Here is a 26495-nt window from a genome sequence, read left to right as displayed (position 1 = left end):
GGTCGCTAGAAAATGATGCTGGAGAAGTAGTAATGGGGAACAAAGAAATGGCAGAGGAACTGAATAATTACTTTGCGTCAGTCTTCATGGTGCAAGTCACAAATAACATCCCAAAAATTCAAGACAGTCGGGCCTGAGTATGGTGGCCATCACCTAGGAGAAGGTGCTAGAAAAACTGAAAGATCTGAAGGTGGATAAATCACCTGGACCAATTGGGCTACCCACCCACCCCGCGCCCCCCCACCCCCGGACTTCAAGAAGGCCTTTGACAAGGTGCCACATAGGAGGCTGCTGACTAAGATAAGGGCCCATGGTGTATAAGGCAAGGTGTTAGCACGAATAGAAGATTGACTGTCTGGCAGAAAGCAGAGAATGGGGTTAAAAGGGTCTTTCTCAGGATGGCAGCTATTGACAAGTGGGTTCCACAAGGGTCAGTGTTGGGACCACAACTTTTCACTTTATACATTAATGATTTAAATGAAGGAACTGTGGGCATTCTGGCTAAGTTTGCAGACGATACAGAGATAGGTGGAGGGACAGGTAGTATTGAGGTGGCGAGGCTGCAGAAGGACTTGGACAGGTTAGGACAGTGGGCAAACAAGTGGCAGATGGAGTACAACGTGGGAAAATGTGAGGTCATGCACTTTGGTAAGAAGACGACAGGCATGGACTATTTTCTAAACGGGGAGAAAATTCAGAAGTCTGATTTGTAAAGGGACTTGGGAATCCTAATCCAGGTTTCTCTTAAGGTAAACTTGCAGGTTGAGTTGGTAGTTAGAAAAGGCAAATACAATGTTGGCATTTATTTTGACTGGAATATAAAAAGCAGGATGTACTTTTGAGGTTTTATAAGCCTCTGGTCAGACCACTTTTAGAGTATTGCGAGCAATTTTGGGCCTAATATCTCAGGACAGATGTACTGGCCATGGGGCAGGTTCAGAGGAGGTTCACGAGAATGATCCCAGGAATGAAAGGCTTAACATATGAGGAATGTTTGAGGACTCTGGTTCCATACTCGATGGAGTTTAGAAGGATGATTGGGGATCTAATTGAAACTTACAAAATACTGAAAGGCCTGGATAGAGTGGGCATTGGGAAGATGTTTCCATTGGTAGGAGAGACTAGGACCTGAGACCCTTGAGAACGGAGATAAGGAGAAATATCTTGAGCCAGAGAGTGGTGAATCGGTGGAATTCACTGCCACAGAAGGCTGTGGAGGCCAGGTCACTGAGTACATTTAAGACTGAGATAGATAGGTTCTTGATTATCAAGGGTTATGGGGAGAAAGCAGGAGAATGGGGTTGAAGAACTTATCAGCCATGATTGAATGGCGGAGCATACTCAATGGGCCGAATGGCCTAAATTCTGTTCCTACGTCTTATGGTCAAATGGGTCTCGACAAGTTGTTTTATTGTAGGGCCCCATTCTAAATGAGCTTAATCAGACCTTCACGGGATAAACAGGATGAGGAAGGCTGACTGTTTTTTCTATTCTTCAGCCTAGGGGCACTAAAATTAGTTGTGGGGTTGACTGGCTAACCAGAGATTAGATTAGTCCATCATAGTCATGGATAAAACCTGAACACTGCCTATCTGTGCAGTTAAACTTCATATTTCATAGTGCATATATTTATTAAAACACTAGGAAACACACATCTATACTGTCAGTCAATGATCAGCATTAAGCAGCAATTATTGACCATATCGAGCATAATGCAAAGCTCAGGAAATTGTGAATCTTTACTCAAGTGAAGTGAGCGACTGTTCAAAAAAAAAACAGTCTTCCACTTTTTTTTGTATTGTGGCTTTATTTCATTGTAGTCCTTCAATACTAGAAACTGTTTATTTAGTTTTGCCTGTAACATGGAACAGGGCTAATTAATTGATGACTGAAGAGAAAGGAAATGGGGATCAGCAAAAACATTTTTGAATGAATGTGCAACTGGGTAACCAATAGCAATCCCTCGATCGCTCCGACTCTGGATTCTGTTGGTTTGGCAGCGTGTTAGATGCACAGGCATCTGTTTTGTAACATTTGTTGATTAATATCGCTACACTTGATCTGGGGCTTAGTGTCACAAGCATGGTCATTCAAGAGTCACAAATAGTTTTTTGGGTTCACAAGAGTCAGGTTAGGGGCTTCCTGAAGCAGGCACAAAATATTTTTGAGGCAGGAGGGGGACAGGCACAAATCTTGGTTTTTATTGGAACCAATAACATTGAAGGAGGAGCTGAAGAGGAAACATCAGAAACTGAAACATAAACTAAGGAGAAGAACTTCACTCACTGTTGGAACAGAAAGGTAAGGGTAGCAACTGCACAGATGGAGAGACTTTATTCCTAAAAAGGGCTGAGATCTTTAGGACACAAAGACAAACACAAAGACTTGAGTGAAGGGTTTAATCTGAAAAGAACTCATCTTTCATGCAGGAATACTTAGTGTGACTTACATGAGCTTAAACTGATATGGAAGAGAAAAAGAATGACTTTTGAATCCCAGAAATGTGAATGAAGAAAGCTTTATAACAAAACTGACGATCCACAAGCATGAATAACAATGGATTGAGCGTCACAAGAGATATGGTTTAGCTTGGTAGAAGTCAGGGAAAATGTTTCTGGTTATGATACTTTGGAGACAGAGAAAGAATTACATAACAAAAGTCTCAATTTTAACCTCATACATTCTGTCCTTTCATCTTTCATTATAAATTCCTACATTCACACTCATAATGGACACTCCCCATAGATCTTACCACATGCTATCAATGTGTATTGAAGAGTATGTAGCCTCACTGTGCCAATTTCCACGTGAGTATCGTAACTGACAGGACGTGGATGTTAATTCAATATTTCCAATATTTACTCAGCAATCTTACAACTTTGAATTGACCAAGACATGTTGCTCTATGTTGACACAGGCCATCAAAGCCCATGTGATGTGAAATGACGGCAGTGGAAATGGCAAGATGAGTTTGTAAGGAGAAAGATGATGAGAAAAAGAAAGCACAACAGTCAAATTAATTTTTGACTTGAATGATAAACTGCGTGGCCTCTGGTAAACTTCTAAGGGTCCACGAGCAGCATATCCTGATTTAGTGGAAGGTATGATATTGGAAAGCAAAGTGATAACATTAGAAGTGCTCCCATAAACTTCAAGAAGGGTGGCACTGTGGCTCAGTCATTAGCACTGCTGCCTCATAGCAGCAGGGACCCGGGTTCGATTCCAGCCTCGGGCAACTGTCTGTGTGGAGTTTGCACATTCTCCCCATGTCTGCGTGGGTTTCCTCCGGGCGCTCCGGTTTCCTCCCACAGTCCAAAGACGTACAGGCTAGGCGGATTGGCCATGCTAAATTACCCATAGTGTCCGGGGATGTGTAGGTTAGGTGGATGAGCCAGGGGAAATGCAGGGTCACAAGGATAGGATGGGGGGGGGGGTGGAGTCTGGGTGGGATGTTGTTCGGAGAGTCAGTTTGGACCTATTGGGCCAAATGGCCTGTTTCCACACTGTAGGGATTCTTTGATTCCATTCTATGAGTTATCACAAATATTCAGAAAAACATTAAACACTGAAAGAAATATTGCTTCTACTCTTGGACCAGGGATTCCAACTTTTGCTTCGGCTAAAAGAAATTGGTCTTGTTTTGCTCCCAAAAATAGTTTCTGTGAAGCTTGGCAAAGTGGGTGGTCTTAGCCTGCTAGTGCAGCCATGTTGAGATGGTAGCAAAGTTCTACTGTAATCACATATTTGGGTAAACGGGAACAAATTAAGAAAAGCCATCATGGATTTGTTAAGGGAAAATTAGGTCTAAGTTGCTCGATTTTTTTTTGATTAGGTATCAAAGAGGATGATCAAGGTACAGTAATGTTGTTGATATAGTGTATATGTATTTTCAAAGGCATCTGCTAAAGTGCCACACAGCAGATTGCATTCAAAGTCAGAACTCATAGATTTAAGGGAACTCTATAACAAGGTTGATTGACAGGAAACAAAGAGTTGAGGCTAATTGCTATTGTTTTCAGACTGGTGAAAGGTCTGTAGTGGAGTTCCCCAGGGATTGGTGTTAGGACCCCCAAATCTTCTTCATATATAGCAACAGTATAGACCTTGGTGAACAGGGAAAATTTTTGAAATTTACAGTCAATATTTAAATTGGAGACAGTGTGAACTGTGAAGACAGTGTACAACTTTAAATTGACGCAGAGAAGTTTGTGGAACTGTTGGACAAGAGCCAAATGAAATGTATTGCAGTAAAAAGTGTGGTGATTCATTTTAGTAAGAAAAATGTACAGTGTCAGTAATAGAGAGGGCACAATTCTGTAACAAAAACAGAAAATATAGGGAAACTCAGCAGGTCTGGTGGCATCAGTGATGAGAAAGGAGAGTTAATACTTCAGGTCCAGTGACATTTCTTCAGAGTGGAGTTCTGAAGAAGGGTTGCTGGACTTGAAATGTTAACTACACTTTCTCTCCACAGGTGCTGCCTGGCCTGCTGAGTTTCTCCAGCAATTTCTGTTTCTTTTACAGATTCCCAGAATCTGCAGTTTTTTTGTTTATTTTTTGGGCACAATTCTGTACTTGGTTTTATATGTACACCATTGAAGGTGGGATGACAACTGAGAAAGCAGTTAAAACATATGTCAATCTGGGCTTTACAAAAACAGATACAAAAGTAAGGAAATTATTTTAAACTTATGCAAAACATTGTTTCAACCTCAACTAGAATACTGCATCTGGTTCTCATCACCACGGAATCCCTACAATGTGGAAACAGACCCTTCGGCCCGACAAGTCCACACCGACCCTCAGACATCCCACCCAGACCTGGTTCTGGGCTCTATACTTGCAGAAGAATGTGAAGATAATCAAGAGGGTGTACAAAGAGTTATGAAAATGGCTTCAGGGACAAGGAAGTTCAGTTCCACGGGTATATTGGAGAAGTTTAGACTATTTTCCTTCGAGAAGGTCAAGATAGGATGAGAGAGGTATTCAAAATTATGAGCTTTTGATAAACTAGTCGGGGGTAAAAAACGTTTGCATTAGTTAAAAGGTGGAGAAATAAAGCAAATAGAGGTACGATCATTGGTTAAAGAAGCAATTGCAACATGTGGAAGAAGACTTTATGCAGTGAATGGTTAGGAACGCACAGTCTGAGAGGTGACAGGTTCCACCATACCCTTCAAAAAGGAATTGGATCACTACCTTTACTGGAAAACCATGCAGGAACATGCGAAGGAGTGGCACAAAGTGAACTGCTCCTGTACAGAACCAGCATGGACAAGGCAGCCCTAAATGGTTTCATTCTGCACTGCAATTATTTATGATTCCATCTGGCATACTGTATCCAGGTGATTGAACCAGCATCAAGCAGTGTGGCTGGGGCAGCCTTTTGGGTCCTCTGCAGAAAATGGTCCCAGTAGATGAGAAACTGAAACAAACACAGGCTCAGGTAGAGTCTGGTAACGTTACAACGTTTAGAAGGCATCCGATGAGTACTTGATTGGGAAGGGTTTAGAGGGATATGGCCAAATACTGGCAAATGGGACTAGATTCATTTAGGATATCAGGTCGGCAGGGATGAGTTGGACCGAAGGGTCTGTTTCCATGCTGTACAGCTCCATGACTCTACTTTCTCTTTTTAAAACTCGGGTTTCTATTACTCTGCTTTCAGCGCTCGAACTGATTATGGGTTTATTTCACTCGTGGGTTCTGTGTCCAGTGTGAAATTGGAACCTCTGACTCTGCTTTCAGGCACTGGAGCTGCTCGTTTGTTTTCATATTCCACGTCCACGTAAATAAATCCGGTCTTTTTCTGTGAAAATGTGTGCGCACGAGGAGCATGCGTGTGGAAGCACGTATGCAGAACTGGAGCAATTTCTGTCTTTGAATCCTAATAATAGAGATCAGGGCAAACAAGTTGACAAACAGTTGGTAATTTCAGCACTTACCCGTGCACTGGTTTAAGGTTACAAAGTCTGATTCAGTGTTATCTGCAGCTAGAGTGGAGATGTTGACCGTGAAATTAGCTCCTGGCGTCAAGTCACTGATCACAGAAAAATTGGTATTGATCACCCTAATGGAAGATGGGCTGTCATCTGTTTGCACTCTGTACCTGTACTCACTCCTGTGCCCAAGTGGGTCATCCCAAGACAGATTTATAGATACAGTGTTCTTACTGACGACTTTGAGATTTCTGATGGGGTTTGGTTCTGAAGATAAAAAAAACACATCAGTTAAAGATTATCTGGTGTTCTTTGCTTTCTTCTTAAGCTTATTTAACTTTATGGAAAGAATCTACTTGTTATGAGAGACTGTAATACTATGAACGACTGGACTTATTTCCTGCAGAATTCTTGTAAGCATCTAATCTGACCCTGGCAACTTATCGACTTGAACACATCAGTGAAAAAGATAAGGCTGAAGGTATTGTAATAGTTTCCAGCCAGATTCTACAAAGGCTGTGGGCCCTGACAATTTTCAGGCAATAGTACTGAAGACTTACACTCCAGAACTTGCCACGTCTCTAGCCAAACTGTTCCAGTACAGCTACAACATTTCCATCTACCTGACAATGTGGAAAATTGCCCAGGTAAATCCTGTACATAAAAAGCAGGACAACTCTAACCCAGCCAATTACCGCCCCATTAGTCTACTCTCAATCATCAGTAAAGATGGAGGGTGTCATCAATAGCGCAAAAATGTAAAGACACCCCACTGGAACCATCTTTCTAGTGAGGCATTCATCTTCACTCACAGAAGTGGCTGAAAAAGCTCAGCAGGTCTGGCAGCACCTGTGAGGAAAAGATCAGAGTTAACGTTTCGGGTCCGGCGACCCTTCCTCAGAAATGTTAACGCTGATCTTTTCTTCACAGATGCTGCCAGACCTGCTGAGCTTTCCCGGCAACTTCTGTTTTTGTTCCTGATTTACAGCATTCGCAGTTCTTTCGGTTTTTTTATTCATCTCCGCTGTCCTCCTATTTCTATACATATTAACACATATTACGGAAAGTAATCTGAAGATTGCAACCTTTGATGTCTTTCTTGTTAATCGCCCTGTGATAGCCTGCTCAAAATGCAAAAGTCTTCATAAGAAGAGACACAGACACATTGTCTTGGAGCATTCTGGTTACGAAGCTATAACCTGGAACTATCAACCACAGTCTCACCATGCACTGCATTATTTAACGTTCATCCACAAACTCAAACTCAACTGTGCGATATGGAGGTGCTGGTGTTGGACTGGGGGGGAACAAAGTCAGAAGTCACATGACACCAGGTTATAGTCCAACAGGTTTATTTGAGATCACACAATCGGAGCGCTGCTGCTTCGTCAGGTGCAGGAAGACAGCAGAGCACACAGACACAGAGTTTATAGGCAGAGTTTAAGATCATAAAACTGGTGTGAGTGGAATGTCTGATAAGTCTCTGCAGGTGACCAGGAGTGTTAGCCGGTGAGTAAAGGGTCAACAAGCTGAATAACCAATGAAGGCATGACATATAATCCAATTAAGTGAGGCAGAGAGATGATTACAAAACACTAAAAATAAGGTGGTTCTGGAGACAAACTAAATGACTAGAACCACATGCCGAATTTAAAACTGTACAAACTAACTCAGGTAGAGAAAGTGATGCTGCATCTGACGAAGGGGCTGCGCTCTGAAAGCTTGTGAGATTTCAAATAAACCTGTTGGACCGTAACCTGGTGTCGTGTGGCTTCTGACTTAATTGCGTGCATTAGATAGCAAGAGAAAAGGTCACACAGCACTCATTTCCCAGAAACTCTTTGAGGAAAGGGCATTAATTATTGGAAACTCGGTCTTGAACTTGCAACTACTAATTATGGAAAGCATCAATCCTGAGACAGAGTATAGGTTACATTGCATAACCAGACTCAGCTTCTTAATAGAAACTGACTAGTAATGTAACAACAGATGAAATTAACATATTCACGCAGTTCTACTCATTCAGGTGGCATTATTTGAAAGATTTACCAAGTTTAGTTTTAGAAATCTCTTAAAAAGACACTACCAATATAAAAGTCAAAAATATTCATTCATTTGAATAGCCAAAAAAAGTCTACTCTGAAGGATACAGCACAGGAAACTTACTTGTAAAGTGGGAGCATGTTACAAAGGTACTATGCAAATTTTGAGGGATTGTAGTTACAATAGTTATGGTGTAGTTGGTTCCGGACTCCAGGTTGTCAATGCTGGATTTGTTATCTTCTATAGATTTATTCATGTTATTTGCTGTTTGAGCTATCTGGTAGGTAACAATAAAACTGTAAGTTCCAATATCCATATTCTCAGGCCTTCCCCAGGCAAAGTCAATCGTGGAATTAGTGAAGCTAGTCACTTCTATGGGTCCAGGTGGTGAGGGAACTGTGGAAGAAATAAAGTTATATCAGGGAATCTTTTGCCTGAGCAAAATATAGAAGAAACACCGATTTAAGAAACTGTGCTGACTCAATCTTTATTTTGCACTATTTAAGCATTATTATTAAATGGGCAGAATTGATTGCTATACGTCCCATAACACAAATCATTGTCACATCTCATGATCACAAATCCCCAAAGAAACTTCCATTTTAGTATTTCTAAAACAATAATACTCATCACCAACTACAACAGAAACCAAACGTGGTGACCAACCTGGTGTATAGAATTTGATCAGTCAAGGGAAGCTGCCCCAGAAATGCATCCTTCCTTCAGTGTGTCCTGAGCCAAATGACAGATTTTGAAAACATTTCTTTCGTTAATTTGACCACATGACTGCTGAGTTACTAACTTGCTACCTTTGTCCCACCATCTGAACAACCAGTGTGTTTCTACAAACTCCTACGAGAAGGATTTTCATGGACAGCATGGGTGACCTTCATTCCATCAATGCAGACTAGATACAAAGCAGCATAACGATCATGCTTCACTCAGTAGGCCACCCAACTAAGTTAGAACTTTGGAATAAAAACAGAGGTTGCTAGACAGATAGGCCTGGATTGCCCTGGCTCTAACCATGTCAAAGCTGTTTCAAACTGGAGGGCAGGACCTGATTCCAGGATGCCTGCCACTTATGCCAGAATGAGATAAGGGTATGAGTCAGGAGTCTAGATGCAGTACTCCCATCCTTTCCTACACCACTGGGACGGTTGTCATTTCAGAGAACTCCCCCACCCAGTTTGTGATATTAATAGAGTCAGGCTAACTTTTGCAAGGGATGCGATTTATTGTTCCAAAGAAGAACTGTCAATGATTGCAGAAACCCAGACTATTTTTCCAAATAAAAAAGTGCATTTGACATACCTTTTACTAAATAAACAGGAATCACTCTCTGGTCTTCTGTTAAAACAGTCAATCAACCAACTTCTGCCACAGAACGTCAGTGAGCATTCAGAATTTTGTTTCTATCCCGTCAGTGAATATATTAAAAAAAAATTACTGGCTGATGAAAACTGTCCACAGCTGTAACCAGGCTGGTTCCCAATTTCCAAAATACCAGGAGAGGGAGGGCCAAACCCTGGTTTCCCTCAGATGGCAAGACTGAATGTTATCATCTGCTTGTGTTGGTCTGCTGGAGATACCGGGCATGGAAATGTCACATTGGCACCTCATTACCACGACTGTGGTGTGTAGTCAGTGTACTCCCCAAGTTACTGGCTACAGATGGCAACAGGATGTTAAGACTAGCTTGCTGCAGCTTGCTTCCTGAAGATAAAATTGCTTCTCCTAAAGGGAGGCTGTACTATTGAATTGAAGACCGATAGCTTGCTGACTTTGGAATACTGAAGGTCAGGAAAAACAAAACGCAATAGGCAAAGGAGAAGGTTTAATGATACCACATGGAGAGTAGTGATGCCCCAGACAGGGCCATGCCTTGTCAAGGTGGGAGCAGCCCTCACATAGCAGGCTCCAAAGGGAGTGAGAGCGTGTGGCAACGGAGACAGGTGCCAGAGTCCGGGTTTGAGCACCTAGACAAAGTGCCCCAACAGGTTTTCTGACCTCACACTTGTGGCCAAGGTCAGCGAAGGCACCCTCAAATGGCACCTCACATCCGACCTCTCCCACAGCTTCGTGTGCCACAGACCCATTATCACCCAACAGCTCTTACCCAGTCTTAGGACTCTCCCTTCATCCTGTCCCATGTTCCTGATCCTCTTCACACACTTTCAAATGTTTATCATTTCACATTTAGCTCTCCCTGTCCCCACATAACTCCCATCATACAGGCTACAAAAGTGTCACCCTATCACTGGTATCATGTCACTTCTTTTTGTAGGACAAGGTCATACGTAACAGCAGGGTGAAGAACAGAAATGATCAGTGGGTATGGGGGACTGGCACAACAACTTCAACCTGAGTCTCCTTGAGATGATGCTTAGAGTCACAGGCCTGCAGTGTGACATGAAGGGAAAGCTCCAGTTGGTGTGACCTGCTCTCCGACATCACCCAAACCCTCCTCTTGTGGTTTCCTTGTTTCAGATACCTGGCGCTAATGGGCTTGGACAAGACGGAGTGGTTCCTCTTTGCTTGTATAAGGAGAAGTACAGTTGGATAAAAAAAAAATTATGTGAAAGCTGGAGACATTTGTTGGTGTTTGTATTTGTTTGTAGGATGGTGGCCCAGGGGATGTTGTGATGGAGCATCTCAGATCAATCGAATGGTTGGTCCACATTGGTGTGGGGGAGTAAAGCTCAGAAGGATCTATTCTCTCATAACCTGCTTTGTTAGAAGGAAGTCTGGAATGGTCTCTCTTCCAACTCTTCCTCCTCCCCCCTCCATGCACAGCTTCCCCTCTTCCTGAATGAGGTCCTGGCTGTCACACAGATCAAGAGGTGTTGCAATCACAGTGGTCGGGCTTGAGACAGGTATTCCTCTTTACAGTCTGTCCTTGACTGTTAAGCACCAGCTCTCAAAAAAAAAGACGTATAGAGCATCCACAAACTCAGCCTCAGCAAAAATAACTCTTGAAAGAAACCTCACCTTCCAGTTTGCTCTGCCTTTAAATATCAACAGAAAAAGCGCCCATCTGGCAGCTCAGAACTTGTTCTTCGTAGAGTGATGTGAAAATTGATTGTCTGGCCCTGCTTCATCCAAATGAGGTAAATCTGGTTCTACAGCAGCTACAGTGAGATGTCAGAAATACTGCTCCTTCTTCAGGCATACCTGCGATGACCACACAGTGGCACTCTTGTGCACCATTGTGGAAGTAGCTGACTGTGCAGCACACATCACCAGATGGGCACTTGCCTTCTATGACGTCGTTCAAAGGTGGTGCTATCGAGATGTAATTTGTGCCCCTAGTGTAAAAGCTCAGATGAAAAAGAAGGGCATAACTAAAGTCTGAAGTTGCTTAAGTTATTCTTCAGATCGTCAAGCCCAACAATTCTATATCAGGTACGCTGACACAGTTTAAAAAGGAGTTTAAAAAGTGGAAAGACCACACAGTGAGAAAAGGCAAGGGAATTAATAATGGCAAACTATAGGGAGATCAGGGTTACACTAATGAAACTAGTTTGGAGGACCAGTCACCCAATCTGTACCTGGTCTCCATTGTGCGGAGGGAGGATGCATCATGAGGAGGAACTGTGGTTGTGCACCACAAGCATTTAGGGGCTTGGATAACAGAGTAACAAGCAGATGTTGAATGGACAGTTGTTGTATCAGCTCCAGTTTCACAACTAACAGCCAATGTTAGGCCAGTTGGAAGAAGCAACCTCAGCACAGTTAACAAAATTATACAAGATGGTATCCAGGACGGAGGCTTCATCATGTTGGAAGATGAAATGTCCTACATATCTTTCACAAGGATAAGGAAATCTGAGACACTTTCATGATCCCACAGTCATAGTTTTTATCTGATTGAAGAGAGTATAGTTAAAAAAGTCATTCTGAATGAACGAAAGCTCAGCCAAATGGAGGGAACTTATTGGAGCACTGGTTAAGAAAGCTGAGGCTCTGTTTAATGTCCAAGAGATGACTGTTAAGGCTGGACAATCTAATTTTAGCAAAGTAGCAGAGGAATTTAGAAAAGTTGCACCAGACTACATAAGATGAGAAATAAAATAGTCAAGATGTGAGGAAACAAGTTGGGCAGAACAGTCCCATTCCTCATAAGTTTGGAAAGAAAATGTTGTTAGTAAAGGACAATTAAATATACTTTATCCTTACTTGTGGCCTCTTTTACAGAATCTGAAGTTATGTGATGGGGCCCACTTATTGTTGTCAAGTTTACACAATACAATCTCCCAGGGAGCAAGTTGTTGAACATGACGGTATTTGTTGATGATGTCACTGTGGTGCTGTTCTTGAATGCTGATGGATTTGCACAATCTTCAATGTCAACAGTGAAGTTCTCAACACCTCCAGGTGGGCGGATCCAGGAAATTCTCAATGAGTCAGTTGTGTCCTCATGGTTCAGAGTGATGTTTCCCACTGGTATTTTCAGAGGTTCTGTTTGGAAATAAAGCAGCATTAGAGCATCACAGTGGGAGATGGTACGATAATGTCATAGACATTCTGGCTTCATCTCACCAAGACACTTCCATGAGACTCTGCGTATGCAAAAGAGCTGTCTTACACTCATTCACATCCCCTGACATATTGGCTCTACTTTAATATTTTCTACCCTTTAACTTCTCGATTGCTTTCTATCAGAAAATTCAACTGTTTACACCTTGGAGATCCAAGTAAGGTCTCATTAATATCCCAAAAGAACAGGAAGAAAACATTTGGGGATTTTCAATTTCTACACTCATGGTACAGATCAAAGATATTGCACAACCCAAGCCTGTTTTTTTTTTAGCTAATGATTTCAGGTGGAAATGATATGCATGTTCACAGTGTTTCTAGCATACATAAGAGGAAAATGCATCTTTCAACCTTGTAACACAACCTGCACCTTTATAGTATCTTCTTTGTTCTCTCGCAAGTAGAATATTAGAACTTACACTTTATTTTAGATTTTAAACTATTAACCAAATGTATTTAATAAAGAGAAGAAAATGAAATGACACAATATTGTTCTATATTGACAACAGAAATCCTTACAGCAACCGGAGCTCAAAACCTAAAACAGAATTGCAACCAGGTACTAATGTCACCCTTTCTTAGTAACTTATAAGTTTTATTTTGACATATTTCTCAACACTGCAGAAGCCAATATTAATCCAAACATCTGTCTCTAAGAAATTATCAAACATACCCACAGAATTTCAAATGGACTCTCAGGTACAAATAAACAATGCTCTTTCAACATTCCTAAAGGATGCTCCTGGGATTTTCCAGAGCTTAATTAATTAACCACTCACATATAATCTGAAGCAGTAAGTGTGAATTATTTCTTTCTGAGCTTACCACATACAAAACTTGAATCCTCTATTGTGACAAACTTGGTATCACAGCTTATGATGACAAAATTTTAAACAGAATTACCACTAAACCAAAACTTGGTCAAAACATTTTTTTTTTGTCGCGCTTCTTTGTATTAACACTTCTTATAGCCACACGTAAGACGAGACCAGAAGTCACTCTTGACTCAATTTGAGATTTATTCACAAACAGATATATTATAAAATGTATAGTTGCAAATTCTACAACATGCCAGTAACGTCTGGAACCTCAGACATTCTCCAGGAAAAGTGTACCAAGACCCTGGAGGAGTTTAGACATCTCAACATTGGTAGGAATTACTCGCATAGTTTAAACTGCTGATGAACTAGTTCCCTGCTGCACAGGACTCTCTGCAAATGTCTCTGGCCCTGAACTCTGGGTTCTGGGCTTGGACGAGATGCAAACAACTTTATCAAAAAATGTTAGATGGCTTTTTTAAAAAAAAAAAAAGTCTAACATCTAGGTAACTCCACAACTGACCTTCTCTGTCACTTGCCTGACAACCCAACCAGACCTGACTATATTCTACTTGTCCACCTTTACAGCAAACAATTAACCCCTGACCTGCCCACTAACCCAAAAGGTGTGCAGGTTAGGTGGATTGGCCATGCTGAATTGCCCCATAGCGTCTAGGGATGCGCAGGCTGGGTGGGTCAGCCATGGGAAATGCAGGGTTACAGGGAGCCAGTATGGGTTGGGTTGGGTGGAATGCTCTTCAGAAGTTTGGTGCAGACTTGATGCACCAAAAAGCCTTTTTCTGCATTGTAGGGAATTCAACAATTCTAATCCACCTGAACTCATTGGACCTGACTACTTCCTACTCATTCTCAATTGCCCTTCCAGACCTAAAAACTCACTCATTGAAAGAATAGACATTTAATATCTTATTGAAAATGGCAGCTTGTGCCCTAAAAGATAAAAAGGGGTTGGTGCTCTCCCTCCCTCAACTTCGCTCGCTGGGTTTGGATGAGAGATGACCTATTCCTCCACCAGCCATGACCAGATGATCCTGTAAGAAACGGAAGGCAGAATTGGATCAGGAGAAGCTTTACAAACAGTGTGTGCCCAAGGTCACTGCCGACTGGAGGATCATGGTTGTTTTAATAGATTGCTAATCAACCTGTTTGTACAATTTATGATGCAGCTTTGTGTGGGTGGGACATGAACCCAGGCCTTCTGGCCCAGAGGTAGGATCACTACCACTGCACCTCACAGTAAAGGGTAGATGCAGTCTAATCTCTCTCTTGCCCATCCCAATAACGTAACCCTCCAGTGCCCTCCCATGCATCAGTATTCCCAATTTCCTTACCAGTCTATCATTCTGTGAGATTGTCTTATTAAGGTCAGTTGTGTCTGGTGGTCACATGCACAGTAGGTGCTATACTGGAGCTAAAGCAGTGATAAAAGGAGATTTACAGCTTTACTGCAAGTGGAATCCATGGGGTAAGGTCTAATAAGCAGTTTCAGTTCTCCAACCTGCTCAGTTTATTCAATGGTTTTTTTTTAACCATTCTGAGGGGAAGGAATTCCAATTATACTCAGTCATATTTCACAAAAAAAGTTCACAGTAATCATTAACTTTTGTGGCTAGATACTTTTGGAGCCATTTCTTCTCTTCATTTCAGGTCTCTCCAGGTGTCAACTTGACAATCAAGTGCTGACTGATGTTTGTGGAACTCAAAAAAGTGATAGGAGCAATTATCACAACCACTGGATCTTCTTCCGTTTTGGACATTTGGGAATATGGAAGACAATCATTTCCACAAGTGCCTAACGAGAGTCAAACTCTTAGCATTCCATGATACTATCTGCAGCTCACACGTACTTCACCGCTTTCTGATCTCAAAGGTCTGCGGCAATGTGTGCTGGCGAAGACTCATGATTGAAATCTGCAATGATCCAGATCTGCATCTGTGCTAATCATGCACCTTGTAATATTATTTGGGGCTGTGAATCAAACTCTCCATTATTTCTGAACTTGGTATTTCTCTCCATACGTTAAATTGCTGTAAAGTGCCTCACATGAGGAGACAATATTATTGAATAGCTGTGGAGGTAAACTCACACCATTTCTCTTAAAACCAGCAGTAAGGACTTGCACACAACCCTTGTTTGGATACCAATAATTCATACTGGGATATGGCTCGAAAGGCAGTTCCATTGTCTGTTTACGATGAGTGTTCCCATTTAGGGAACATCGACAGCTTAAGTGTGGACTACCTATCCTCACCTGCTGTTCACACAGTCTCCAGCAGAGACCACTGCAAAACAGTTAAAAGCATAAATGGTTTTTGGTACTCTTTCCCGTTGCAATGTGATAGTAACACTTCCTTTCAGTGTTCTTACCGAAACCAGCTAACTTATCCCACATTCAGGATTGACCCTGGGATCTTGCTGGCATGTGGCTTAAGAGCAGCACCATTACAACTAATGTGACCACAGAATGAACACACATTTAAAAAAAATTCATTTCAGGCAGCTAATTTAATTCCCACATTCCAAATGTTTTTACCTGTATAATTGGATATCGAAACTGGATCTGCTTCAGTGCCATCCCCTGCCAGAGTGATAACCGAAAACATGTATTTGGTACCAGGTATCAGTCCCGTCACGGTAACGTTTTCATTTGCTACAGTTTGATTTCCATCATCAAACATGGGTGGTGTGTTTCCAGCTGTCAATATCCTGTATCGGTACTCAACTTTATACTGCTCTGGTCTTGCCCAACTCAGGTTTATGCTGGTTGAGTCAAACTGCACGATTTGTAGGCCATTTACAGGATTTGGCTCTGTTAAGGGAAACATTTAAACAGATATGTTTAAGAAGGATGGAGTCACTTCATGTCCAATGAATGATCTACAGGGATACTGGAGTCCCATCAAGTGGCTCTCTCAATCAAAATGATATATATGCAAATTACTACAAAAAAAACACTCAATTTTGTTGGCTGCAACCTCCAGATAACCGTGAGGTAAAGCTGTTATGGGGAAATCACAGCTCTGTCCCAGTGCACTTCAGACTCTTATCACTGAATGCCATCAGTTTGAATACAATGTGTCAGTGTCCTGGACTTCTGTCCCCAATGATCACTGTGAACTAAAAATCAATTTTTACAAATAAAGAGGAATCAGGATAACAAATTATGAATTCCATCTGTTAAAAGCTTCAGCAAGACCAAGCATGCCTTAAAACTTGTTAGTTTCCAATATGCCAAAGTCGCACCAGAATCATTAAACAATTGTTTGAAGCTTGGACAAATCCACTTAAATGGACATCTGCCAATTTAGTTCACGAAACACGAAAACCAATTTGACAGAGCTGGTAGAAATAGGGTTAAAAAGCAAAATATTACCCACTGACAATATAAATGTTGCTGGTATGGTTGGCATTTATTGCTCAGTCCTAGTTGCTACTGTTGGTCAGTTGCCTCCTAGCAATTTGATACAAGTGAGTGACTTGTAAAGCTAGTTTAGAGGCGTCACTTCACAGATGTGATCAAGACAGACTGGAAAATTTTCTTCTAATTATGTTTTCAAATAATCAGTAGCTTCATGGTCACATCACGATCACATTAGTGGTGTTTGTATACATTCTATGGTCATTCCATGAGCTTGCTATCTAACATGGATCTTCTAACCCAGGAGGCGGGGACACTACCACCGCACCATGACTCCCCTTGTTCTGTTCTCTGCTTTGAAATATCATCTTATGTCCCTCTCCATGCCATTAACAGCTCTTTAAGGAACTTAATGGGCTAATAATCAAAAGCATATGGATTTTTGGCCCACCCCAACCTCTTATTCTGGAAACAGTGACATGTTCTGGAGGTGTCAGTAGTTTGCCAGACCATCTCAGGATCTTACTGTCAAAGCATGCCCATACGATCATACACCCATGAATAATTGCAAACCCAACCCCTTTATCAATACTAGTTATCAAATGCCTTATTACACTTACTGGTGAAGTGAGATATTGACACAAAGTCACTCTGCAATTGTCCAGGTCCAACGGTGGCCACGGAGATGGTATAATTAGTTCCCGAAGTAAGATTTGTAATTCTGGTGGATAATGTATTTTCCTCTACCGATTTGGTAACAGAACCATCGTGGTAGGTGACATTGAAGCTAAAGTTTCCAGTAACCATGTCTGCAGGTTGTCCCCAGTTTAATGTGATGAAAGTTGTACCAAAGTCAGTCACATTGATAGCCCCAGGAATGCTGGGAACTGAGAGGAGACAAATACAAAAACATTACTTCATGTGAATCAATGTATACTGACTTCTAAACGGAGTTGAGATATTTCTCAGCTTACTATTCCTCAACGTGGAAGAACTTCTATCAAGTTCAATCATCACTCCAAGTGATCAAGACTGAGGACTGATGCAAGATCACCAAACCAGTACCAAATTTGGTAATAAATGGATAGTGTAGTCTTATAGTATTAGGACATGTGTCTGAGAGGGAATGGAACAGGGGGGATGAAATGCTAGGAGATGAGAGAGACATTAATTGCAGCCTTCGATTGAGACCCTGCATAACCTATGCCATCACCCTTGATCTACAAGTTAAAGTCCCTTCCAGATCTGGAGAGATAAATCTAAATCAGAAGAAGAAATGTAAGTGAAATTAGGTTTATCAATCTTAAACCACCCAGTATCTCTAATGTGATGCAGAACAAAACTAGCTCACTAACTAATCAAATTCTAATGATTCAAGCATTGCAATAGTTTAATTTGTCAAACTGCAGTTCAAGGAAGGGTTGATACGCAAATGATCATCAAATTCACTGCAGGACCACAGAACTTGTAAATCATCAGAACAGACACTGAAAAGCTTCACTGTCAACTGGTCAATGCTAGTGATGCCGTAATATTTCTTATTTTGTGTTTACCTAGTTATAATAATGACTACATTTCAATAGTGCTTCATTGGCTGTGAATTCTGGTTCGGGCAAGCTCGTCTCTCTTTTTGGATGACATCCCAAATGTTTTGTACCCAAGCCAAATGAACAATCAGCAATGGTGAAACGTTATAGACAGCTTCACTGCAGTGATTCAGGTTGAATAGAACTGGCGGGGGGGCTTAATAAACTATTAACTTTTTAAAACAATATCTGATAAGTTGAAGCCTTCCCACATTCCAGTAGCACGCATTTAATCCAAACGGATTTTCTTACATTGCACATACCTGTTACACCTCGCACAATGTCAGAGGTTTCATTGAAAGGTCCACTGTTAGTTACCACAGTGACACTGTACTCTCTCCCAGGCTGAAGGTTGGTGAATGTTAGAGGCAACGTGGAGTCTGCGCTTTGGACTTGCGTTGCACCTCCTGTATCTTGAACATATACAAAGAATTTCTCCACATTGCCAGGAGGGGCATCCCAGGAGATGATCAACGTACGTGTTGTGCCGTTATTATCCACAGTGATGTTCTCAGTTGGTATCTGGATAGGTCCTGCAATGTTGAAAGAAGTTTGAATCTGTCAAGATTATTCAGATACAAAGAAACGTGTTGAAAGTTTGGTTAGGAAGAGTCAATCCCAGAGCAACAGAATAGGATCAGAAACATCCCTTAAAATCACTCATGGTTGATCTGTATTTCCAACTCAACTTGGCTTATTTGTTTCAACTCCACATCCTTAGATTTTCTTTGGATGAGAAAATCTACCACCAGTATCTCACTTTCTCTTGAGGGGGAACATTCCAGATTTCTGCTCTGCCTTGTTGAAGAAAATGTTTTCCAACTTGCTCCCTAATTTTGGGTCACGCCATTTTCTCTTGGATTCCTTGACCTTTGGAAAGGTCATTGGATGGAAAGTTCTTTTTAGAAACCTAGCCTACCATTACCTCAAATCTTGATTAACCCTGTTGGGGGGGGGAAATAAAAGCACTGGGATTTTACTCAGAATTCACTGAGCAGAAAATGTATACTTTTGCAGCACTAGATGTTTGAATTTGAAACTCTGTTGGGGCTGTGCTGTAGGAACTTCTTTATCAACCATTCCAGCAATAAATGCCTTGCAGGGAGTAGATTCAGTTATAATTCATGGCTGCAGTGTAACAGGTGGGAAATCTCTGCATTGAAAATGTCCCATATCATGATATATGGAGCTGGTGGAAACTGGTGAGATCCATAGTAATCGCATCTGCAGCAAGCGTTGGCTGCGTGATGGACACAGGCTCAGAGTTCATGAGATGGAGCCTGAGCTATGGTCTCTGCAACACGTCAGGGTGCAGAGGAAATGGTTTCAGGAGTGTGATGATACTATGGCTTTAAGAGGTGTATTTTGTCCTGATGTTTTAAATGAAGGAAGGTTGAAATAGAGGTTGAGGAGAGTGTCTACTCAAATCAAATAAAGTAAATAGCTTGTGAGGCCTTGGGTGTTTTTTTTTTAAAAATTGGAACAATAGAAGCAGCCTGAATGGGTGGGATCAGGCTCCCACAGAACCAGGATTTTTAGTTTTAGCTTTCTGCAGTTGCTGGGGCTTTGAAGCTGGATGTGGGAATTCTTATTCCTCTCCTGGTTACAGCAAAACGCTGGGATTCTCTTCCTGCTGCTAGAATTGCATATGTGACAATCTATTTTACTGAATTTGCCTTTGGCAAGGGTGTGTTTATGGGATGGTACTATATTGGAACAGTTAATTAGTAAAAGTCAATAAATATTATTTTGTTAAGCATTTCGATAGAGTTACAGTTAAGCCAATTTTTTTTTTTATTTTGTCTGTATTTTAACTGCCGTATAAAAATAAAATAAACCTTGTTTGAAGTTGAGTAGTTTGACCAATCAAATTGCATCTGTAGTGCAACACCTTACACTTACCTTTAAGATAAGAAAGCGTGAGGGTACAGGGTATCTTCTAAATAGTTTTTTGTCGGTTGTTTGTCTTTTAGAGTTATAGAGCTGTACAGCACAGAAATAGACCCTTCAGTCTAACTCATCCCTGCTGACCAGATATCCTAAATAAATCTCGTCCCATTTGCTAGCATTTGGCCCATATCCCTCTAAACCCTTCCTAGTCATGTACCCATCCAGATGCCTTTTAAATGTTGTAATTGTACCAGCCTCCACCACTTCCTCTAGCAGCTCATTCCATACATGCACCACCCCATGAGTGAAAAAGTTGCTCCTTAGGTCCCTTTTAAATCTTTCCCCTCTCACCTTAAACCTATGCTCTCTAGTTTTGAACTAGAAAAAGATTTTGGCTATTCACCCTATCCATGCCTCTCATGATTTTATAAACTTCTATCAGGTCAGTTCTTAGCCTCTGACAGTCCAGAGAAAATGGTCCCAGCCTATTCAGCTTCTCCCTAAAGCGCAAACTCTCCAAACCTGGCAACATCCTTGTAAATCTTTTCTGAACCCTTTCAAGTTTCAAAACATCCTTCCTATAGCAGGGAGACTAGAACTGAATGCAGTATTCCAAAAGTGGCCCAATCAATGTCCTGTACAGTTGCAACATGACCTCCCAACTGCTATACTCAATGCACTGACCAGTCTGGTCCCTAACAGGAAGCAGTCACACCCCTTTTATTAATTATGTCAAATCTAGAACAGGAACATTAGGTGTGACAACAAGTGAGGCAAGTATGGGTGGGGGTGGGGGGAGGGTTCAGGATTCAACTTTGGAGGAACCTTTACAAATAGGTACAAGATTCTCACTCCCACTGTAGATGAGGACATACACCACAGGGAGGATGAGCAAATTGACCAAAGCACCACAGTACAAAGTGCCACTCAAATGGGAGGACGAAACAGAAGGGTAATATTAAAAGGGGATTGCATAGTTCGGGCAATAGACATTGTTCTCTGCAACATCAATAAAGGAATTCTGAAGGCTGCACAGTCTACCTGATGCCAAGACTCAGGACATCTTTTGGACGTGCAACTTGTAGTGGGAAGGAAAGGAAGCAGTTGTGGTGGTACACATGTCCTAATAATGTAGATAAGGCTAAGGAAAAATAAGAGATGGATTGCAAGCAGCTTGGAACTAAATTAAAACAGCAGAACCACAAATGTCATAATCCCTGGATTACTACCTGAGCCATGGGCAAATTAGCATAGGATAAATAAGACTAGAGGAACATTGTGCAGCCCAAAGATTGGTGGGGGTGGAATGGGTTCCAATTCATGGGGCACTGGCACCAGTACTGGGTACAGAGGGAGCTGTCCTGTGGGACAAACTTCATTTGAACTACATTGGGACCAGTGCCCTAGCAAATCATATAACCAGCTCTAAACTAACTAGTGGCTGGGACAGTTCAATTGAAGGGACATTTAAAATAATCAAAAAGAAAAGGAGTGGGCAGGGGTGCAGGGTAAAAGAAGTGGTGAACAGTAATCAAAGTGTGACAAGAAGGAGTAAAAACAAAATGTATGCAGGAGAATGTAACAGAAATCAGAACCAGTGAGAGTAAAAGTGGTTAAAAAAAATTAAATTTAAACCTTTTTATCCGAATGCATACACCATTTGAATAAAAATTGTCGAGTTGATACCACAAATCAAAATAAATGAATGACTTGTTTGCTATTTCGCATGGTGACCAAGGCTGGGAACTAGTAGCAGGCCAGAGAATTGGGAATTTTATTTTTTATTTTAAAAACTACCTGCTGCAAATGACTAAAAAGCTAACAAAAAAGGTGCAAACTGATTATGAAAGTAAATTAGCAAGAAATTTTTAAAAAAACAAATAGCAAGTGCTTCTGTGGGTATATAAAAAAAAAGTAGCTAAAATGAAGGTGGGACTATTGGAAGACAAGGGGAATTGATAGCAGGGAACAGAAAAATGGCAGATAATTTGGATGAGCATTTTGCATCAGTCTTCACCGTGCAGGACACTATAACATCCTAAAAATACCAGATTAGCAAAGTACTAATAGGAAGGAAGATCTTGTAGCAATTTTTAATCACAAGTTACTCAATATTTGACAAACTAATGGTAACTAAAGGCAGACAGGTTGTCAGGATCTGATGACCTGCATCCGAGAATTTTAAAGGAAATAAAGGCTGCAGAAATATTGGAGGCATTGAGTGAAATACTGTAGAACTCTCTGGATTAAAAACGGATTGGAAAACCTATTGTAGTGGTTGTAATGGAGTTAGCCGGGTGGACCACATAGAATAGGAGTTCCCTGATTGGACCATATTAAGAGCCCCAATCAGGGAGCCCTGGCTGACAGATATAAACAGGAGGCTCAGAGGTTCTGTTCACTCAGAGCTAGCTCAGAGGGACCTGGATCAATGTCAAGGGCTCTCCACACGTAAATAAAGTGTGACTTGGAGATGGGATACCCGCCTCTGTGGAGTTATTTCATCTATAATGACACCTTTGTGCATGCAGGGGAGAAGACCAAAAGCAGGAAACTGCAGGTTATTGCTCAAGATTGGAGCTTATGGTACCGAGGGTAATATATTACCATGGATTGAAAATTGGTTAACACAGAAGCCAGAATTAAGATTAATGAGGCTTTCTGGCTAGAAAGACAGATCTAGCAGAGTTTCTCAAGGATCAGTCCTAGGGATTCACTTATTTACTGTCTGCATTAGTGACTTGGGGTAGGTGCCAGAGTGCAATGCGTCCAAATTTGATGATACAAAAATAGGTCGTAGGGCACGCTGTGGCAGAAGCTTAAGGAATTTGTAAGGCGATATAGATTGGTTGAGAGAATGAACAAAAACTTGGCAGATGGAGCTTAACACAGGAAAGTGTTAAGCCATGCACTTTGGTAGGAAGAATCAACAGGCAGATAATTATTTAAATGGACAGAAACTCCAAAATAGCGCCTCAGAAAGAGACCGACATGTTTCTGGGCATTAAACATAAAATGGAAGGAAACAGGTGTCGAAAATAATTACGGAGGCAAATTGAGTTTTGGCCTTTATTACTAGGGAGTTAAAGTTTGAAAGCAAGGAAGTCTTGCTACAACTGCAGAGGGTGTTGGGGAGGCTACCACTTATGATAGCGTATACACTTTTGGTCGACACAATTAAAGGAAGGGTATATTGGCTTTGGAGGTTGTTTAAAAGCTAACCACCAGGCTAAATCCTGGGTTGAAGGGCTTGACTTATCACAGAGCATTAAACAGAATAGGCATCTCTACACTAGAATTTAGGACAATGAAGGATACAAGATATTGAGGGGGCTTTACAGGGTAGATGTTAAAAAAATGTTTCCATGAGTGTTGGAGTCTCAAATTAGGGAACCTAGTAAGAGAACACTCATTCAAAACAGAGATACAAAGGAATTCTTCTTTCAGAAGGTAGTGGTTGTCTGGAATCTCCACCCCAGGTTAGATAACTGAAAACATTTAGAGGAGTTGGATGGATTTTTGAAGTGTCAGGGAGTTGAGAGCTACACCGAGTCGACGACATGAAACAGGAGTTGAGGCCAGGGGCAGCTCGGCCATGATCTTACAGAATGGGAGGGCAGGCTTGAGACGGATGAATGGCACTCAATAAGAAACTGTAAAACCTTCACTTTGTCTGTGTTGATATTCCTCATCATGATGAGCACAAACTTTTCCAAATTAGGAATAAACCAAAACACATTAAAAGAAATCTCCACGCGCAAAGATACCTAAACAGAATTGTTAAAGTACTTGAGTTTCGGAAGCCGTGGCTGGAGAACACCTTAAGGTACAGTTCTGCACTACCAAGACACCTCATATTTAGTTCATGATAAGTGCTGTGTTTATTTGTGATAACAATGATGCCACTGAATCTTATTTCCAGGAAAATTCCATTCTGGTTCCCTGCCTGTTACTGGATTGCTCCAGCTGGAACATGCAGTCACAGTAGATTGCAAGTTGGCAGCATGTTGGATTGAGCTATAACATCCCTCACACTCGTTGACCGACATACAAATGACAAATGGTCACTTTGGATACTGTACTGGGAGGTTGTTAAGATCTTTGGACACAGCGAGAGGTGCCCTATCAGGAGGCAGGAGGAGAAATGAAGAAGAGAAAGATTTTGTATACAATTTACTTTTATGAAGCACGAAATTCTGTAGCACTTACTTGTGTAGCTCGATGCCATCACAGCATCAGCTGATGTGTTATCTGCTGCCAGGGTGCTAATGCTGAAGGTATAGTTAGTTCCAGGGATCAAATCTTCCACAGTAATTTGTTCATTTGTTACAATTTTGTTTCTAATGTTGCCAGAAGATGTGCCACTTTTCTTAGTCTCTACCCTATATGAATACTCATTTCCGTATTCTAATGGTTGGGTCCAATTAAAAGTTATGGAGTTTGTGGTAACATGGGCAATCTGTACATTCCTCACTGGGTTTGGCTCTGTTTAAGAAAAACACATTTTCATTTTTAAAAAAAAAACGATCAGCAAGCTATAGAAAATAATGATTCAAGTCAACCAGTTATTGGGGATGGACATAATACATAAGCAATGGTGCAAATATTGAAGTCAGCAGTGAATAAATACAGCACGCCATTCATCCTACGTAAGCTTTCCCACAGTCTTCGGACTGAATTTTGACAATGGACACCACTAGTCCCAACGATAGGCCAGAGGTAGGGGGCAACCCCAGTCATGAACTATGGACATAATTTTACTTTAATACCAGAATAAAACATTCATTGCCTAAAACGGTTTGGGGAAGGTAAAGACATTGACTATAGATGGCCAAAGAAATCATGTGACCAAGTCATTGCAAACTCCTGAAACCATAAAGCCAGTATGGGCCGAAATTAACATTTTATCAAAAGGCATGGAAACTCAAGAACAATCCCTCATCTCCTATTTTTGATGTTATTTTCCCAACGTTTCACACACTGGGATGAAAGTGGCCTGTAGATTATTCCGTTTGAATAAGACAATGATGCTAGACATGGGAATGCATAAGTGAACAGTATTCCAGAAAAGAGAAAAAAAACATGGAATTCATAATATCAAGAAACGAATGACTCCCCCTCCCCTCATTTCCTTCTCAACATCTTAAAAGTCACCAATGGCGACAGAAATAAAAACACAGTACACCCATTCATCATGAGCTGAAGGTTCTACAAATTTCGAAACGACTTAGGATACAAACAACTATAGTCTTGGGTTCAATGAATCTAACTCAAAGACTCTAAGAACTTTTACAAACTGCATAGTCTTCATTTTATTGTACCGGACACACTGTTTTTAAATTTTATACCTGCGTTTTTGTGCATGTTTGATGTTGCATTTGATTCTTTTCCCTTGGGGTTAATGACTAACAAAAAATCCTCTTGCACTCAAGAAAACCTGGTAATTGGTTCCTTAATTTTGGCCACTACTAAATTTTATTTGCAGTGTGACACAGCTGTGTGCTCAGAAGAATTTAAAATATTTGCAGCAACTGACTGATGGGGCTAAAAAGAGGTCAGCAGTTTACTTCTTGTCATCAGGGTAGAACAGTCTGCCTTGGCTGTTGCTAGGTGTTCCAAATGAATTCTGTGGCAATCAAGATATTAAGTGCCTGGTGCTGGGTGTTTCCAAAGGGACACCTCAGTAGCTGTCTAAGAGATCAAATGATTGGGAGATGAAGAGAAATGCTATTGTTTAGATTTTGTGCTGAGTGTAGGAGGGTAGATAATTTATAGAATGTTAAATGAGCAGTAATCTTAAAAAGAACTTAAACTGCATTTCTCTTAAGGTGGCATTGGGCATCCAAGATCACCAACACAATAACCGAGTTCCTGGGAAAGGACAGATTATTAGATATATGCAATATAAATTATTGAATTTATTACAGTTGTGATAATATCTTTCAATAAAAAGAACCTAAGTGAAACCACGTGCCAGGAATAGGAGTTGTCACTTTAGGAAGATAGACTGGTCACCAGGTGATCAAAAAACACAAAGAGGGACTGTGAGTTGTGATCAGTTTTTGCCTATGACTTGCACAGTGTTACATTTCAGGTACAATAGAAACTTGATTAGAGGTCTTGGAAGGTTACATAGCTCAGCAGGGAACATGAACATGCAGTAGAGATGGGTGTGACATGAAGTAACTTGATAAGCAGAGCAAATACTGGGAGTCCAGAATATCAGGTCTGCATCCGAGTTAGTTGTGTCAGAAACTTGCACGTTTCAATGAGATCACCCCTCATTCTTCTAAACTCCAG

At 41.1% G+C, this 26495-nt stretch overlaps 1 protein-coding gene across 1 annotated transcript in view; it reads right to left on the bottom strand.

Moving 5' to 3' along the window:
- Positions 1 to 26495, bottom strand: part of ptprja (protein tyrosine phosphatase receptor type Ja) — a 102671-nt gene that overhangs the window by 52395 nt on the left and 23781 nt on the right. The window contains exons 7-13 of the mRNA XM_048607138.1: positions 24405 to 24680; positions 18569 to 18838; positions 17340 to 17606; positions 15895 to 16170; positions 12162 to 12443; positions 8106 to 8378; positions 5946 to 6206 (exon numbers count right to left, since the gene is read on the bottom strand). Of these exons, the coding sequence (XP_048463095.1) occupies positions 5946 to 6206; positions 8106 to 8378; positions 12162 to 12443; positions 15895 to 16170; positions 17340 to 17606; positions 18569 to 18838; positions 24405 to 24680 (1905 nt within the window). The remainder of the gene's footprint in view (positions 1 to 5945; positions 6207 to 8105; positions 8379 to 12161; positions 12444 to 15894; positions 16171 to 17339; positions 17607 to 18568; positions 18839 to 24404; positions 24681 to 26495) is intronic.

This window comes from Rhincodon typus, chromosome 17 (genome assembly GCF_021869965.1).
Source record: "Rhincodon typus isolate 14 chromosome 17, sRhiTyp1.1, whole genome shotgun sequence".
NCBI lineage: Eukaryota > Metazoa > Chordata > Chondrichthyes > Orectolobiformes > Rhincodontidae > Rhincodon > Rhincodon typus.
Note: the sequence above shows the minus strand (reverse complement) of the source record. Positions and strands in the feature narration are given on the sequence as shown.